This window comes from Spermophilus citellus (assembly GCF_964194105.1).
Source record: "Spermophilus citellus genome assembly, chromosome: 10".
In the NCBI taxonomy this organism is placed as follows: Eukaryota; Metazoa; Chordata; class Mammalia; order Rodentia; family Sciuridae; genus Spermophilus; species Spermophilus citellus.
The window spans coordinates 30,748,793-30,768,442 of record NC_138197.1 but is presented as its reverse complement, the minus strand read 5'-3'; the positions used below and the strand labels follow the sequence as shown (position 1 = coordinate 30,768,442).

The window sequence follows — 19,650 nt, the reverse complement described above, 5'->3', positions numbered from 1 at the left end:
GTTTGGCTATTGTGAATTGTGCTGCTGTAAACATGAGTATGCATGCATCATTGTAGTATGATGACTTTTATTCTTAATTCTTTTTGAAAATGTGTTCTTTTTAGATACAAATGACAGTAGAGTGTGTTGTGACATGTTATATATACATGGACTATAACTTATTCTAATTAGGATCCCATTCTTGTGGTTGTACATCATGTGGAGTTTCACTGGTGGTGTATTCATATATGAACATAGGACTCTAATTCTTTAGGATAAGTACCAAGGAGTGGTATAGCTAGGTTATATGGTGGTTCCATGCCTAGTCTTTTGAGGAACCTCCATATTGATTTCCATAGTGGTTGTACTAGTTTACAATCCCAGCAACAGTGAACAAGTGTTCCCCTTTTCTTACATCCTCTCCAGCACTTATTATTGTATTCTTCATGGCTGCTATTCTGACTAGAGTGTAGTTTCAATTCACATTTCTCTAATAGCTAACCATGAACATTTTTTCATGTATTTGTTGGTCATTTGTATTTCATTTTGAGTAGTGTCTGTTCAGTTCATTTGTCCATTTATTAATTTTTAAAAATTTTAAAAATTTATTTATACATTCTGGATGTCAATCCTGTTAGAAGAGTAGCTAGCAAAAATTTTCATACTGTAGGTTCTCTCTTCACATTCTTATTTGTTTGCTTTGCTATGTAGAAGCGTGTTAATTTGATGCCATCACATTTATTAATCCTTGGCATTATTTCCTGAGCTTTAGGTTTTCTCTTAAGGAAAACATTGACCTTTCCTATATATATTGGAGTGTTGACCCTACATTTTCTTTTAGAGTTGCATAGTTTCTGGTCTAATTCCTAGGTCTTTGATTCATTTTTGAGTTGACTTTTATGTAGGGTGAGAGATAAAGATCTAGTTTTGTTTTGTCTTCTACATATGGATAACCAGTTTTTACAATTCCATTTGTTAACAAGGCTGTCTTTTCTCCAAGATATGTTTTTGGCACCTTTGTTAAGAATCAGAAGACTGTATCTGTGTGGATTTATTTCTGTCTGATATTCTGCACCATTGGTCTATTTGACTATTTTTATGCTAGCACAATACACTCTTTGTTTTTATAGCTCTACAGTATAATTTGAAGTTAGGTAATGTGATGCTTCCAGCATTGCTTTCTTAGCTTAAAATTGCTTTGGCTTTTCTGGGTCTTTTATTTTTCCAAATAAATTTTAGGACTATTTTTTTTCTGGTTCTGTGAAGAGCATCATTGGCATTTTGCATTGAATGTGTATCTTTCTTCCAGTAATATGCCCATTTGAACAATATTAATTTTGCCTGTACATGAACATGGGTAGTATTTTTATCCTCTTATGTCTTCTTCAATTTCTCTCTTCAGTGTTCTATAGTTATCATTGTAGAGATCTTTCAGCTATTTAGTTAGAGTTGTTCCTAGATATTTTTTTGAGGCTATTGTGAATGGGATTATTTTTCAGATGTGCTTCTCAGTAGATTCATTATTGCTGTATAGGAAAGCTGTTGACTTTTGTATGTTGATTTTTAAATCAGCTACCTTGCTGAATTTTTTTATTAGCTCTAGCATTCTTTTCTGGAGTTTTTTGGGTCTTCAAAGTGAAGGATAATGTCGTCTGTGAACACTAGTAATTTGACTTATTCCTTCCCCATTTTTATCCCTTTTTATTCCTTCTCTTGCTTAATTTCTTTGGCTAGAATTTCTAGTACTATATTGAATAGCAGTATTAAGACTGGATTTAAAGGAAATGCTTTCAGTTTTTTCCCATTCACTATCATGTTGGCTTTGAGTTTATTATATGTATTCTTTATGATGTTGAGATAAGTTCCTTCTGTCTCTAGTTTCTTCAGTGATTTTATCATGAATGGGTGCTGATTTTGTTGAAGGCTTTCCTCTGCATCTATTGATTAAGTTGTCCTTAATTTTATTTATGTGATGAATTACATTTATTGATTTGTGTATGTTAAGACTATCCTTGCATCCCTGGGATAAAACCAACTTGGTCATAATGTACAATCTTCTTAATATGCTGTTAATATGATTTGCTAATAATAAGAATTTATCTATCTGGCCCAGAACTATGGGATCAGTCAACTGTGGACTAAACCTCTGAAACTGTGAGCCCAAATACACTTTTTCTCCTATAATTGTTCTTGTCAGGTCTTTTGATCTAAAACAATGACCTATCTATTGATCAGAGAGGTATGTTGAAATAACCCAGTATTATTGTATTTGGGTCTGAGCCTTTAATTCAAGTAGTGTCTGCTTTATATAATTATGTGCACAGATATTTGTGACATAACTATTTACTATCATTATATCTTCTTGTTCAATTATGCCCTTTACCGTATTATGTGAACTTTTTGTCTCTCTGAAGACTTGAAATCTCAGCTATCCTACTCCTCAGTCTATACCCAAAGGATGTAAAATCAGCATACTATAGTAATGCAGCCACATAAATGTTTATAGCAGCTCAATTCACAGGAGCTAAACTGAAGAGGCCTAGATGCCCTTCAGTAGATGAATGGATAAAGAAACTGTGAGATATATATATATATATATATATATATATATACATACATACATACACACACAATGGAAGATTACTCAACATTAAAAGAATAAAATTCTGGCATTTGCAGGTAAATGAATGGAATTGGAGAATATCACACTAATCGAAGTAAGCCAATCCCCAAAATCCAAAGGCCAAATATTCTCTCTGATAAGTGGATACTGATCCACAATGGGGGAGGGCATGGGAAAATTGGAGGAACTTTGATTGGGCAAAGGGAGGGGAGAGGAGGACATATGGGGGCAGGAAAGATGGTGGAATGTGATGTACATTATTACCCTAGGTACATGTATGACTGTACATATGGTGCAATGTTACATTGTGTACAATCAGAGAAATGAAGAGTTGTGCTGTTATTGTGTACAATTAATCAAAATGCATTCTACTGTCATCATACCTAATTAAAAGAAATAAATTTTAAAAAGATTTGAAATCTGTCAGATATGAGAATACCTACCCCTGCTTGTTTTGCAACTCCATTTGCATAGTATATCAATATCCATCCCTTTCACTTTCAATCCGAGACTGACTTTGCCTGTAAGGGGAGTCTTTTGCAAGCAAGATACATTTGGGTCTTGTTTTTAATCCATTCTGCCAGCCTATGTCTGTAATTAGATTGTCGAGACCATTTACATTCAGTGTTATTACAGAGTTGTGTTTATTAATTTCTGTGATTTTGATTTATTTCTAATGTTCAATTTGGTCCCAAATTTGCTTAGCCACTTTTCACAGGAAATTGGTTCATTTTTGAGCTGTGGGGTTTATTTTCAATTTCTTCAGTGTAAAATAGTTCCTTAATTGTTTTCTATAGTGTTGGCTTAGTCATCATGAATTCATTTAGTTTCTGCTTATCTTGGAAAGGTTGCATTTCTTATTCAATGCTGAAGGATAGATTTGCTGGATATGGTAATCTTGGTTGACAGTTATTTTCTTTCAGGACTTAGAACATATTTCAAGTCTTTATGGTTTTTTAAGTTTGGGAAGAGAAATCATATATAATTCTGATTGACTTCCCTCTAAATATGACCTGACATTTTCTCTTGAGACTTTTGAAATTCTATTCTTGTTCTATATGTTAGGCATTTTAATTATAATGTGTGTGGAGAGGATCTTATTTTTTATTTTGTTTATTTGAGATTCCAAATCTATCCTCTATCTAGATGTCCATCTCATTTTTTTAAGGTTGGGAAAATTTTATATTATTATTTCCCAAAGAGGTTATTCATGCCATTAACCTGCATCTTACAACCCTCTTCAATTAACAATGATTCTTAAATTTAGTTTCTTAATATTGTCCCAGAGTTCTTGTATATTCTGATTATGGATACTTATTTTCTTTACTTTAATACTGTCTGAATGTCCAAGACTGGCTACTTTGTCTTTCAACTTTGAGATTCTGCCTCTATCATGGTCTATTCTATTAGAGATACTTTTAACTGAACACTTTACTTGATTTATTATGTCTTTCATTTCTAAGATTTCTGTTTGGCTCTTTTTCAATATCTCTATCTCCTTATTGAAATTCTCATTCATATTTGATACTTACATCTTTAATTTATATAGTGGTTTTTCCTATGTTTTATAATTATTATTCTGATTTTTTTGTCTGATATTTCATTTGTATCAAAATCCTTGAGTTAGTTGCTAGAGGATTATGACTTTAGGAAGCATCATGTTACTTTGCATGTTGCAAGAGAATTTGTCTGTTGCAGGAGAAGAATGGAGAGAAAGAAGAGAAAAATAATATGAAAACAAAACAAAGTAAGATCAAAATTAGCAAACCAAAAATCCTAATGCTCAAAAACAAGACAAGGAAAAATAACTATCATAAAAAGTGCTAAAATGAGAAAAAATGTATATGCTTACATGTCCTTGAACCAATCAGCACAGAAAGAACACTAAAAGATAAAAAATAAAGAAAAATAATTCTTAATGAAAGATAAAAGAATTGTCTCCACTGAGATAGTGGCAATCAAAACAGTTGATCAGGTTAGTCATTGCCTATGCCTGCCTACCTGTTCTTTCCATTTCTTCTTGAGTTAAGAAGAGAGAAATTGAGGGGGCAGAATATGAGTGAATGAATATGAATAAGGTATGAAGAAGGAGGGCTGGGGATTATTAACCTCTCCCTCTTTGTGTTGCTCACTGAGCTGCCAGTTGGAGAAACCTAAAATTGAAGTTGATGGGGGCAGAAATTTTGGTGGAATGAGAGGTACTTCATTACCCTAGGTACATGTATGACTGCACATATGGTGCAATGCTACATCATGTGCAACCAGAGAAATGAAAAGTTGTGCTGCAGTTGTGTACAATGAATCAAAATGCATTCTGCTGTCATATAAACCTAATTAGAATAAATAAATTTAAAAATAAAAAGGTAATCAATAAAACAAAACAAAACAAAAAAATTGAAGTTGGTTGAAATAGTTCTCAGATTCTCTTCTTCCCAATATAAGGTAAGATAAAATGGGAAGTACTTCAGATTTTTTTAAGCATTTTTTAATCCTTTATGTTATTTATTTATTTTTATGTGATGCTGAGGTTCAACCCAGTGCCTCATACATGCTAGGCAAGTGATAACTGAGCCACAACCCCAGCCCCTCAATTAGAATTTTGTCTGCACAGACCAGATCTGTGCACTCCAAGGGTGGGACTGCTACAGAGTTCTGTGAGGAGAGTTCCAGAAACTGGGGTTTATGTCTAACCAGGCCTTAGAGATTGTGTTGGGTGTTATCTGCCCTACAGATATTAGATCAACAGACCCCTAGAGCCAGGAAGATGTCAATCTCTGATGAGAATCTGAATCTCAGCTGCCTCCCAAGAATTCTACTCACAGGGCAGGGGAGCCAACCCTCCACAAATACAGCTATCCCAGGCTTAATTCCTGGGTGTATTCACATCTGTCTGTTCAATTTTCTGATCCTCTTTAGCTTACAAGAGCTACTAGACTCAAAGGGAAAAGAAGTAGCACATTCCTCCATTTTTCTGACTTGAATTCCTTGGTACAATCTTCTTTGTGCCTGTTTCACACACATTCTACTAGGCACACCCTAGGCCACACAGTAGGTACTTGCAAGGACTGTATGACAGTGTTTGCTATGATCTCCTGGCCTCCTCAAGATGGCTCCTGCCTTGGCTCTCCATTTGCCAGTTTAGAAATATAGGACTTTTCAAACACCAGTTCACTGTGCAGCCTCTGGATTAGTTAAATTCAGGGTGCTTTTCTGATCTACAGGTTTTTCTGTACCAAATTTGTGTTATTCCTGCCCTCTGCAGTTAACCAGTACCACTGCTGTCACAACTAACTCAACTCCAATGTACTCTTTCTTATTCTTTGTTCAATGCACATGCATTTCTGAGTCTCTAAGAGATTCTTTCCAATGTTGAATTTCAGCGAATCCCCTCTTTTACTCACCTTGCTGAGAAGCATTACTCCCACTACGTGAATCTCAAACCACAGAATAACTGGAAATGCAGACTTTCTCTCCAATTTTGGGGTTTAGTATACATGCAGACAATCATTTTGTGCAGAGGAATAATAAATCTGACAAAAGAATAAAAGTATTCTTCCAGATGCTTTGTAGCAAAGAAACTAGAGGTTAAGGATAGAAGCAGGGTATAGATCAGGTCACCCATTAGCCTCAGAGGAGAGGGGAGAAGAGTTAGTTCAGGTTGTTGTTGTTGGGGATGGTGAGGTATGGTTGGATTTGGTGCATTTTTGCAAGTCAAGTTTATAGGTTTTGCTGAAGGGTTGGTAATAGAATTTGATAAAAGAGTAAAGGATTATTATTTCAATGGTTTTATCCTGAGCAACTGGATCGTGTTTCTGTATACCCAATATCTAGAAGCCTGGTGGGAAAAGAGTTTAAGTGCAGGTTAAAGTGGACCAGGTATCAAGAGTTCTACTTCATCAACCTTGACTGTTACTAGCCATCCATAGGGAAAAAAATTGAGTAGGCTGATGGAACCATAAGACTAGAAACCAATAAGCTGAAAGAATATGAATTACTATGATATCCTGTTTTTCCATTCCCATAAATGGGGTTTAGGGTACAAATCTCATAACTATAAAATAGGGCTTCTGTATTATTTTGGGTCATTTGGAACCTACAGCCATTGACATTTGTAATACTAACCAGAAAGATATTTCTGCCTGCTTCTGTGGTGTGGTGTAGTAGTGAAGAACAAGTTCTTTTGGTCCTCAGGAGTATAGTACTGCTTCACTAACTGAGGCAAGGTATTTACTGGTAAATAAATTTATGGTAGATACAGTTCTACTTCTGGGGCTTCCACACAGGCTTGTGAATTTTGTAGCTGGCCCATTTCAGTGGAAGCTGAAATCCAGATCACACTCCACTCCAAGCCTGTGAATTTTATGGGACTATGTATTCCTGTGGAATGAACCTTTTCATTCACACAAGGATATGAGGACAACATTTGCTTGCCAAGACCTTATATCCTTTTGTAGGATTTTTGTGAGGACCATCAGAGATAATGTGTATTCAATAGCATACCAGGAATAAAGTAGGCACTAAGAAACAGAGACACTTTATTTTATTATATTCATTTCTAACTATTGTATCCTATCCCATCCCATCCCATTTTATTTTATTCCATCTAATCAATTTTATTCCATTTCATTCTATTCCATTCCATTCCTATCTATCCTACTGTGGAGGCATGGCTAATTATCAGGTCCTTCCATTCATTCAAGGAGATATATAAACAGGTAGAAACACCTTGATTAGAAAAGACTTGAATAAGATACTAATGAGGTTTGGATTTATCCCAAAGAGACTGTTTTTTAAAACATAAAAAGATCAAGATGACTTTAACTGTCTTGCACATCTAAATCTAACCATAGTTGAATCTTAACATTAATTTTTTAAAGACAACCACAATATTAATTTTTAACCAGTTGCACAATGTTCAGGAAGTATTAAATGAAATGCTATGTAGAAAGTCCTTCATTCAGGCCTGGGCATATGGTCCAAGCTAAATAGATGTTTCATTTCCTCCCTTTTTCTCCAATGCTGGTTCCTTATCAACCATAGTTCATTTATATTATCTCAAAGAGTTGAGAGTAGAGAAAAATAATGTTTATAATTTTGAATATAAAACCTACATTGGCCTGTCTCTCAGTTCACTATGGAGAGTTTTTTTTCTGGCTTCCCTGGCTTCTACTATAGCTGGGAATTTCCATGCTGCCTTCCAGAGAGCTAATGATTATGAACTTTCATTAAAAACTTAGAACATTTTCTCCAAAATCCCTGTACCTGCTTACAACATGCCTCAGGTCACCAAATGTGCCTTTAATCCAATTTCAGCAAGGTTAGGAAAACATGAAATTTTTTTGTAAGGACAAGAAGGAAGGTGTGTGTCTGCTATCCTACCAGGTTGACGTGGGCTTGGCAGGAGTTGAGCACATGACTCTCTCCCTCCAGTTAGCAGGGCCATCTCCTCAGGAATATGCCCTGTTGGCATTTCCCTGATGATTAATTAAAGAAATTGAGCACTTTTATATGTATTGTTCACTTGGATATCCTTTCTTGTGAAGTTTGAGTCAAGTCTTTTGCCCAGTTTTCTATTAGTTATCTGCCTATTTCTCAAAGGAAGAAATTCTTTATGTGTTTTGACAACATTCCCTTTATTGAACAGTTATATGTAAATATCTCGCCATTATGTAGCCCTCTTTTTCACTTGTGGTGTTTTGGTGTTAGTGGATGGACAGAAGTTCTCCATGTTAATAGAATTTCAGAATAATAGGATCAATAACAGTTAACATTTATTGTTCGTTTACCATGCTCTCATAAAATTTGCTCATTTAATAAAATGAAATTTTGAATGGGAATAAAATTTTAAATGGGAATAATGGAGGTTGGAGAAGTTGAGAAACTTTTCCAGGTCAGGAAACAGCAGAGGCAAGTTTCATATCCAGGCCTTTCTGTTTCAGAGCTGTGTTCTGTTGTTTTTGCTATTCTATAGAAAGTGCCAGTGGCTATACCAGGGACAATGTCCAGTTCTTGTACATCTTTTGATTGACTTGCACAATCTTTTTCAATTGAATTAGTTGCCAATATTTGAAAGTTATTGATTTATACTCTCAGCTTTATTATTTCCTTCCTTCTGCTTGCTTTGGACTGAATGTACTCCTTTCCTTTCTTCCCCCCAGTTACAGTATGAGGTTAGATTATGAATTCAAAACTCTCTTGTTTTTTAATGTAAGTATTTAATGCTATAAATTTCCCTGTAAACCTGATTTCAGTGCCATCCCACACATTTTGGGTTGTTATGTTTTCATTTTTACTCATTTTAAAATACTTTTTAATTTACTTGATGGTTTCTTCTTTGATCTATGGGCTGTTTAGAAGGAAACTGTTTAATTTCCAAATATTTGGGAATTTTCCCAGATCTCTTTCTGTTGACAATTTTTAGTTTAATTTTGTTGTAGTCAGAGAGCAAAATATTTATTGCTTCCACCCTTTTATACTTCTTAAATTTGTTAAATTGGTTTTATGATTCAAAATGCAGTCTATCTTGGTGCAAATGTATTGAAAAGACTATATTTTCTTCTGTTGCTAAGTGGAGTATTCTTGGTTGAGTTGGTTTATATGTTTACTTGTTTGCTTAATTACTGAAAGAGAAGTTTAATGTCTCTACAGATGGTCCCTGATTTAAAATGATTTGACTTAATGATTTTTTGAGTTTATGGTTGTGTGAAAATGATATTCATTCAGGGGAAACCGCACTTCAAATTTTGAATTTTGATCTTTTCTATAACTAGTTTATTTGACTAAAGAATGTCCTTCAACATTTCTTGTAATGTAGATTTGCTGGCAATGAATTCTTTCAGCTTTTACTTGATGAAATAGTATTTGTTTTGTTTCCTTTTTGAAAGATATTTTCTTTATGTATAATATTCTGAAATAAGTTTTTTATTCTTTCCATACCTTCTAGCTTGCATAGATTCTGCCAAGAAATTGGCTGCAACTACTACGAATTGGCTAGACATTTTCCTCTCTGTTTCTAATACCCCACCCACCTCACTCAGCTTGTTTATTTTCTTTTTCTATCTCTGGTTTTCAAAATTTGACTATGATGCATTTATGTAAGTAGTTCTTTATATTTTATTTATTTTTTGGTGTTTATTATGCTTGGGGTGCTCTGAACTTCTTTGATTCATATTTGTTGCTCTTCATTACTTTTGGAAAAATTTTAGCCACACTGCATTCAAATACTTCTGCTGTCTTTCTCTTATTCTTTGGGGACTCAAATTATATGCATGATAGTACCTTTGATATTGTCCTTATAGCTCTTGATTGCTCTATTATTTTCATTGTCTACTTCTTTTCTCTTTGTGTTTAATTCATCCTTTGTGGTGGAGTCATCTCTAATGTATACATTATGGCTATTTTGAATTCCTTATCTGGGCAAATATCCAAATGACCTTCAATTTCATCAATTCCCTTATTTCTTGACCACAAGATTTTGTTTTTTCATGTATCTTGTAATTTGAATGCTAGACACTATATCTTATAGGACAGTAGAACCAAGTAAATAGCATTTATATCTAGAAATATGTATGCCTCTAATTAGGGGAGCTGAATCAGTCTAATCAGAGGTTGAGCTGGGTCCGAATTTTGTTGCTGCTAGAGTCACTTTCAGTATATCACAAACTTCAGATTCCTTTAGTAATGGCCTGATACTACTTTATGATTTTCCTGGGCCCTGAAGTTCTAAAAAAAAAATTGTCCTTATTGTTCATCTTCCATCCTTACCTTTCAGAAGTCCTCCTGCCGCTGTGGCATAGAGGGGACTCTCACCATGTCCCCACTTCTTCCTCAGGAGCAGAGCACTAGTTCTTGTTACACCTAAGCCTCAATAATGAGGCTTTCTCAGCATTCACGTTCTCCCTCTACTACTCATAGTCAATTTGTGCCTTTTATTTGTGGGATTTATCGGGTGGAAGAGTTTCTTGCCCTTCTCCCATGGCAGCAGACTTATTTCACAGATTTTCCAGATTTCTCTTGGGGCAGTGGAAACTGCATTCTTTCAACTGTCTAAATCTTAAGTGGAAGTCAGCCCCTGATGGTGGGTAAATAGATTATGACACTGTCCTCTTTATCCTCCAGTCCTTCCATCAAAGTATGGGCAAGTATTCCATTTCTCTCCTATGTTTTAGGTCACTGGCTCTTGAGAAATGAAGTATATTGCTTCTCTGTAGACTGTACTTTTCCTCACCAGAAATCTATGATCAGTATTTATCTAAAAGGAAATTGCTTTTAATAGCAGATGGATCATGGGAATTGAACTCAGGGACACTCAACCACTGAGCCACATCCTGAGCCCTTTTTGTGTTTTATTTATAGATAGGGTCTCCCTGAGTTGCTTAGTGCCTCGTTGTTGATGAAGCTGGCTTTGAACTTGTGATCCTCCTGCCTCAACCTCTGGAGCCAGTGGATTACAATGTGCGCCAATGTGCCCAGCAAGGAAATTGCTTTTTAGAGGTTTGTTAAACATAAGCTGGGAATCAAAAGATGTGAGTAGGTAGAAAGGAATCACTTTTTCTTAATAACTTATTAACCAGCTGATGTTCCATTAAGAAGGTGGGCCTGTGCCCTCTGATAGCAGTCCCACCCACATGCACCCCTGTGGAAGACTAGCCAACCACAGACCACCAGATCCAGAAGTAGCTCTCTCTGTGTGCATATCATACAAGAATCCTGTTCACATGTGCCTCTGGTGGCATGTCCATTACCACAAACTAGAAGACATGGTAAAAGCTCTACCCATTCTCCCATAGACCTATAAGCAGCCTTGCCTGCCCATTAGGCCAAAGGCAGCCTGACCTGTGTGTGGATCTCAGCAGCCATACCAGTCTGTAGAATAGAAGCCCAGTCCACTTCTAAACCCTTTCAATAGGCCCATCTGCCCATACACTCTTGAAACACTCCTACCCGTGGATCCTGACAGCATATACAATTTTAGATCTTGGCTTAGGTCTTCCCATTTACTGCTAGCTGGCTCACCATGCTGGCTGATGACCTTCCCATAATTTCTTACCTTCCTGTTTTATTAAGATCTTTAACTGATAAAACTGTTCAGTAACAACTGGAAGAAGTGACTGCTTCTAAAATTCACATCTGCCAACTGAGGGCCACAAGAATCATGCAAACGTGACACTAACAAAGGAGCCCAATAAAGCTCCAGTAAGCGACCCTTTTTAAAATTGAAATCCACAATCTGCTTGACAAGTAATTAAAATTAATAATATTAAAGAATCTCACTGAGCGCCAAAAGAACACATATAGACAACTTAAAATCGAAATCAAAACCAGGAGCATAATATTTGAACAAAATGAGAAATTCTACAAAGAAACCATGAAAAATAACCAAACTGAAATTATGGAACTAAACTATATAGTTACAGAACTGAAAAATTCAAGAGACAGCTTCAGTAGCAGACTCAATTAAGCAGAAGAAAGAATCAGTGAACTTAAAGACAAGTCCTTTGAAATTGTCCAATCAGAAGAACAAAAATTGAATAGAAAAGGAATGAAGAAATCTTAAGGGATTTAAACAGCATCATTAAGTGAACCTATATATGTGTTATGAAAGTTTCAGAAAGAGAAGAGAGAGAGAAAGAGAGAGAGAGAGAGAGAGAGAGAGAGAGAGAGAGAGAGAGAGAGAGAGAGAAGGTGGTTTATTTAAAAAAAATAATAGATGAAATCTTTTAAAATCTAGGGAGAGAAATGTACTTTCAGGTTCATAAAGCTTCAGTGTACCCAGATAAATTGAACCCAGAAATGTGAGGACCATAGCACCTTACAAATAAATTATTGCAATACAAATAAATTACTCCATTCAAGTGAAGTACTGCAGTGATTAGGTTAAGACTCTTATTGCCTCTAAACTTTCTTGCATTATCTCACAAATGAGCTTTTGGGGGAACACTTCATATCTAAATCATAATATTCATAGAAACAGAATGAAGATAAAAATCATATGATAATATAAATAGAAGCAGAAAAATATCTAACAAAATTCAACATTGTTTTTTGATGAAAATTTCAACAAATTAGATTTAAGAGGAATTTACCTAACAGAAGATGTATATGAAAACCACACAGATAATATCATATTTAATGATGAAAAATGAAAGCTTTTCTTCTAAAGTCTGGAATAAAGTAAAGATGCTCACTATTGCCTCTCCTATTCAATGTGGTACTAGAAATCTTAGCCAGAACAATTAATTAAGAGAAAGAAATGGAAGGAATTCAAATTGGAAATAAAAGATTAAAATTTTTTTCTGCTTTCAAATAACATGATCTTAACTATAGAAAACCCTAAAAATGCCATCCAAAAATCTGGTGGAATAAACAAATTCAGAAAAGTTTCAGCATTGAAAATCAACATATAAAAATCAGTTGCATTTCTATATACTAACAATGACCTATATAAAAAGAAAATTTAAGAAAAATGTCTCACAAATGCATCAAAAAGAAAAAAATGCCTAATAACAAACTTATTCAAGGAGGTAAAAGATTTTCACACTGAAAACTATTAAAAATGATTTTAAAAGGCAAAAATAAAAGGACAGAAATCTTGTGTTCAGGGATTGGAAGAATTAATGTTATTAAAATGTCCATACTACCTAATGTTCAATAAATGGTGTTGGGAAAACTGGATGTCTGCTTGCAAAAGTGTAACAGTGGACACTTATCTTATACCATACAAAAAGTCAATTCAAAAGACTTAATTGTAAAATCTGAAATGATATAAATCTTAGGAGAACATGGGGAAAAAGCTGGTAAACATTGGAAATAGCAATGGTTTTTTTGCATATAACATCCAAAGCATAGATAACAAAATGTATAAATAGATAAATTTGATTATAGCAAATTGAAAAGCTTCTATACAAGCAAAGGAAACAATCAAAGAGTGAAAGACAACATAAAGAATGGGAGCATGTATCTGTAAACCATACATATGGTAAGAGATTTTATCCAAAAATAGAAGATTCCTACAAGTCATTAGTAAAAAAAATAAAAATAAAAAAATGTTTATAGCCTCCTTGTCATTCACAATTGCCAGAATGTAGAAACAACTCAAGTGTACATCCATAGATATATGAGTAAACAAAGGATCTATACACATACAGTGGAAGACTATTCAGCCTTACAAAAGAAGAAATCCTGCTATTAGTAACAATACGGATGGACTTGGTGGTGGGTATTATGCTAAGTGAAATAAGCCAGATACAAAGGGACAAATACTGCATGATCTCACCTCTGGGAAGAATTTTAAAATTATCAAACTCATAGAACTAAAGAGTAGAAGAGTGATTTCCAGGGACTGCAAGAAGGGAAAAACAGAAAGACAGAGGGTAAAAAGATTTCATTATGGAAAGTACATAAATTCTGAAATTCTTTGTACAACCTAGACCCTGTAGTTAACAGTAGTGTATTGTGCAATTAAAATTATCCTAGTAGGGTAAATCTTAGGTTAAGTGTTCATCACACGAAAGAAAAAATAAAATGAAAAAAAAAGAGCAGAGGCAGAAGGAAACTTGGAGGTGAAGGATACATTTCATAAATGTCTGATTGTGCTCACAGGTGTCTCCGCATACCGTGCAAGTTAATTATGTATAACTTTTGTGCACCAATCAGACCTCAGTAAAGAAGTTTCAAAAATAAATAAAAATCACCCATAATCTTATCATCCAAAGAAACCATAACTAATATTTTATTGAATTTCTTGTAATGATTTTCTAAGGAGTGTGTGTATGTCTGTATGTAAGTATGCATGTCCAAATACACAATTTGTGTGTTTTGTTTCTATAAGTTGATTCCAAGAAGGTGCGTGTGTCTGTAGATTGAAATGATAATGTATTATTAATGTTTGGTAAAAATGCCAACACTTATGGTATATGTGTGTGTAAAATAACTTCATTTTATTTTTGAATGTTCTTCTTACTGCATTATAGTTATGTATAACAGTGAGACTCATTTTCAATAATCATACATGTATGAACTATTATATGGAGTTTCCAGTACTTCCTTTTTCCTTCCCCTCCTTTATCCTCCCATTCTTCTTCCTCTACCCAATTGGTATTCCTTCTATTTATCTATCAGTTTTAATGTGGCACATTATAGATATGCATAAAGGTGGAATTCACTATGAAACATTTACATATGCATAATTTGACCTACTTCATTCTGCGGTTCCTCTCTTTTCCCATCAAAACAATAATACCAGATAACTTCAACATATCTCTCCCACAAGTAGAGAGGTAACCCAAACATAAAATAAGTATAGTATATTTCTAGTTTGCTGTTAAGGCTGGATTTTTTTCTTGCAGCTCTCTGTTTCACATGAACAGCTAAGACAGGTATCTGTATGTGATTCCAATGGAATACAGTTAATTTCAGAAAAGACAGACCAGTTGTCGATTCTTTGCATCAAAGTGCACCCTTTCCCATGTAACCTACACCCTTTTGTGTTTATTACAAGAACTAATGAGTATTTGCACTGACCACTGCTAGACAAAGAACAAATAGAAATAAGGAAAATATATGATGTTCTTAATATGTATTTCCTTTTCCTTTCTTTTTTTCCTAGAAAATATTTTGGAGAAAAAATTGGGCTGTATTTTGCCTGGCTGGGGTTATATACATCATTCCTCATCCCATCTTCTGTAATTGGGGTGATTGTCTTTCTTTATGGATGTGCAACTATCGAAGAAGATATTCCCAGGTAAGACAGGTTTAAAGAAAAAGGCTCAGTTCTCACATGTTGGTAGTTTGGAGTTTTCCTCCAGTTGCAAGTACATTTCACAGGCTTCCTTCCAAACTCTGTCTTCCTTCTCTTACCACACAGGTAACTTCTCTCCAGAGAGATTAGGGAGCTATGGATTTGGGAATGGCTTCAGAGCCGCGCTGGGCTTGACCCTCTTCCTTTCCTAGTGGACCTTTTCCCTATTGCCAGGGTCTGGGCAGGTAAATAATACCAGATGGGAGGAAAATGCCAGAGAAATGATTTTTTTTTCCTCTTCTTGACTTTTTTTCTTTAGTTTCTCATAAGACCTAAGATAGGGTGTGGAGAGTAGCATTGGATAGAAATCACCTATCTGTGTGGTCAAACACTGTTGGAATAAAATGTTGTGAAGAAACAGGATCTTCTAAAACCAAGGAAGGAAGGTTAGTGGATGGTTCAGGAATCAGAAACTGCAGGAAGTGACAGAACCCATGGAGAGGCTCTTGCAGTGCTGGGATTGACCAAAGAATGGTCCTTGTAAGAGAGAGAGACAGTCTACAAAGGAAAGGAGCTCTTTAGGAATGACAGTGTTACATATTAACTGGGTGACTGGACTGTTCACTCTCTGGGTCTTAGTTTTCTGGCTATAAAACAGTAATAATAAAGGCTAACTCACGGTGTTGAAGCTTAAAGGAGACAGTATCTGGCACATAGCCGAGAATCAATGAATAACTATTAAATGAATCAAAATATATGGGAAAAATACAAGAGACAAAATGCTTAGCTAACTTTTAGAATGTAAATCTCTGGCTGTCTTTAGAACTAGCATTGCAAACTGATGAATGGCTAGCATGTTATAATATTCTTTTGGTTGCAAATGATAGAAATGCAAGTTGAACTAGATTGAGTAAAAAAAGAGACTTTATTATAAGGGTTCTAGGGTGACTTCAAGGAACCCAGTTGCAGGCTTGTGGATGACCTAAGGATAAACGGGGTCTCCTGTTTATCTCCTGACTCTGGTTCTTTCTAGTATTTATTGGTTTCACTACAGATTTTCTCTATTAAATGTAAACAGTGCTGCTAGTAGGTCATGAATGTTACTAGAGCTTTATACTCAATGGATCTCAAGTGAGAAGGTCCTATTGGCTCAGTTTGACTTAGGTAGAGGTCCTGGACCAATCAGTGGTGGTCATGGGCACAATCCGTCTGTAGCAACGTGGTGTTCTTCCAGTAGCCAGGTAGATAAGAAGGCTGGGGATATTATGAGTACCTACTATTTTTTTGGGGGGGATACAGTGGCTGTCCTGAAGGAAGGACCCAGAATTGTACTTGTTGAGGAAAATGTATCCATCAGTAGGCAGGATCCAGATGGTTCTTCTTGCCACTCTCACTCTATAGAAATGGTCTGTAGAATAAAGCTAAATAATTTGGTGTAAGAGACAAGAACTCGGATATTTTGTGTATAAAACTTTACTGTCATCTGTCAAGTATTCTTGATTGGGAGTTCTGGGACCTTTGTTACAGAGGTTGGTTATTAGGGTTCTAATTGGTTTTAGGGCTACCTTCCCTAGTCCATCTATTATGAAGGAAGAAATAATATTCAAATACCTATCTTTTGCCAGGCATAGTGCTAGGTGATTTTTATTTAATAGTTTCTTTGATCCTGTAAGAGATCAGTGTTGTAAAATCTATATGATAATAGTATTATTTTCACTTAGAGATGGATAAACTCATGTCCAGTGAGATTACCTAAATTGTCTAAGTCCAACTGCTAATAATCTTCAGGGATGGAAGGTGAACTTTTTTGCTTCCTGGTTTAAAGTCTTTGCCTTTTGCAATAGTGAAGTCTTCAGAAGGCTCAAACCCTCCTTGGCAGCTCAGTAGCTTCACTGGGAGCTTGCCTAGGTATGTTCTCTTGTTTTCTTTGTCTAGTTGTGATTCCTAGATGTCTGGTCTCAGGTTGATCAAAACAGGAAAGCCCCATAGTGTGCACAGGGAAACAAAGCAGTGTGGTGGGTGGGGCGTCCACATGCTGGGTCACATCAGGACTTAGAATTTGTGCCCTGGATCCCCATATGGGAATACATGTGGCGAGCAACCACTGCAGCTGGAAATGGCCACGGTCTGCACATGCTACAAAGTTATATATCTAGCTACAGGAATGCACACCACACATTCACACCACTAACATATGTGCAGGGATATACACATGTAAAATGCAGTTGTTATCATTGCTGACATGTTGTGCCCCTTAGAGCATGTCATATTCTACCACCTATGAAGAGCAACCCACGGGTAGGTTGTGGAATCAATTTGATGGGTTATTTTTTAAACGAACTATGATGAGATAGGATAGTATTACATTATTATTCATTACAAGCAGGAAGGACAAATGTTTAATGAGATACATTTCAGTGATATAAGTGTGAGGGTCAAGGGTGAATGTATTTGCATACTGGAGTCTTATATGTTTTTTAAACTGTAAATAACAGTAAAGAAAGTTTGAAATTAACTAATATAAAATTGAAATTTGGGTGTTGGTTTTCAGACTCAGGATAGAATGTGGTAAATTGGGAAGGATGAAAATAATAGAAAAAAATAAGTATCTTATATATAGGTGTCTTTTTAAAAAAAGGACTGCTCTTTAAGCATAATTGCATATCTATCAAAGGCCCAAGATTTATGGGCCTGATGGAAACACACAAAATGCCACTCTTCATCAACAGAGGAATATTCACTAAATCCCAATATTGAATCTAAATAAATTCATATTCTTTATGGGTCTGTGTCTATCAGCCCAGTCACTCCTAAGTGTGATTAAAAACTTGCACTATTTTTGGGATTGTTTTAGATTTTATATTATATTTTATATTTATATTTTATATTTAGATATTAAATGCACCCTTTATTCCACACTAATAACTTTGATATGAAAGATATATTCAAAAGTTGATAAGTAATAATTCCATGTGCATGTGATACATCTAAAGAACTTTACTTACCAAGGGACTGATTTCATTTGTTAAGCACTTACTTACATGGATAGGGAAGATTGGAACATTTTTTGGAAAAGCTGATTAATCCAAACCATATTGGAGAAAAAAGGTTGTTACTTTAGGCCTGAGACCTTAATAGCAGATGTTTTGTCTGAATAATTGCCTCTTTGTACCTCCCTACTTTGTGCTAGCAAGTTCTGCCTTACCCAACTTGTGAGTAGTGATTCACTCTTTTTTTTTATTGTTGGTTATTCAAAACATTACATAGTTCTTGACATATCATATTTCACATTTTGATTCAAGTGGGTTATGAACTCCCATTTTTACCCCGTATACAGATTGCAGAATCACATCAGTTACACTTCCATTGATTTACATATTGCCATACTAGTGTCTGTTGTATTCTGCTGCCTTTCCTATCCTCTACTATCCCTGTGATTCACTCTTAAGAACCCCAATTGTTTTAGGGTCTTGGTTCAACTGATTGTCAGGTCATTTATCAACCTTCCTATGCTTTCTAAAGAAAATGATGGGTTGAAAAAATATGCCATTAGATTTATGGCCACCATTACTTCTCATTGGAGATCTGAATTTTTCATATAGCTAGTGAGTAACTCAGACATGATTTCAATTCTAGGTGGACTTCCTCATTCTTCAACTTGTCCAGAGGCAGCCTCTTTCAGGGGATACAAAGTCATTTTAATGTCATTTTGAGACAGAATGTCTCTAGAATTTTGTTAAAATCGCTTGTATCAAAAAATATATAGCAAGCATTCTGACTTCAAATTTAGATGAATAGAGAATAATCCATGCTACTGTGGCTGCTATTTTGTACAAGTGATTGATAGCTGCCTGCACTCTAATTTAAAAAGCCAATAATTTACACAGCACTTATGTTTCAAAGTGCTTTGCACCAAGTTGGTTGCTAATACTTTCTTCATTCTTGACCTTTTAGAATTGACTAGATTTAACTAAGATTAGTTTAACTAGGATTATCTGTCTTCCCAGTCCTGGCTTTAAAAACTCTGAACAAAGTGAAGTCCTTAACGTACTCACTTGAAGGGCAGCACTGAGACATGGCTTAAAAACAAAGCTTTTTACAAGAACTTATATGGACAAACTATTTTCTTTATAAATCTGTTTTCTAAGAGGACATTTTCTTTTCTGAAAGTAGCAATTTCTTCTCATCCACCTTGTGAACATTTGCCTGACTCAGAAGACTAAAATAGACCTTGTTCTGTATTTGCCAATAAGAACGTGCCCAGGTGAAACTAGCACAGCTGAACTTATTACTAAGATATTACCATTTA

At 35.2% G+C, this 19,650-nt stretch overlaps 1 protein-coding gene across 1 annotated transcript in view; it reads left to right on the top strand.

The window, feature by feature from the left end:
* The window catches only part of ANO2 (anoctamin 2), a 347,356-nt gene that overhangs the window by 156,965 nt on the left and 170,741 nt on the right, over positions 1-19,650 (top strand). Inside the window, exon 11 of the mRNA XM_081309365.1 lies at positions 15,210-15,344. Coding sequence (XP_081165491.1) covers positions 15,210-15,344 — 135 coding nt within the window. The remainder of the gene's footprint in view (positions 1-15,209; positions 15,345-19,650) is intronic.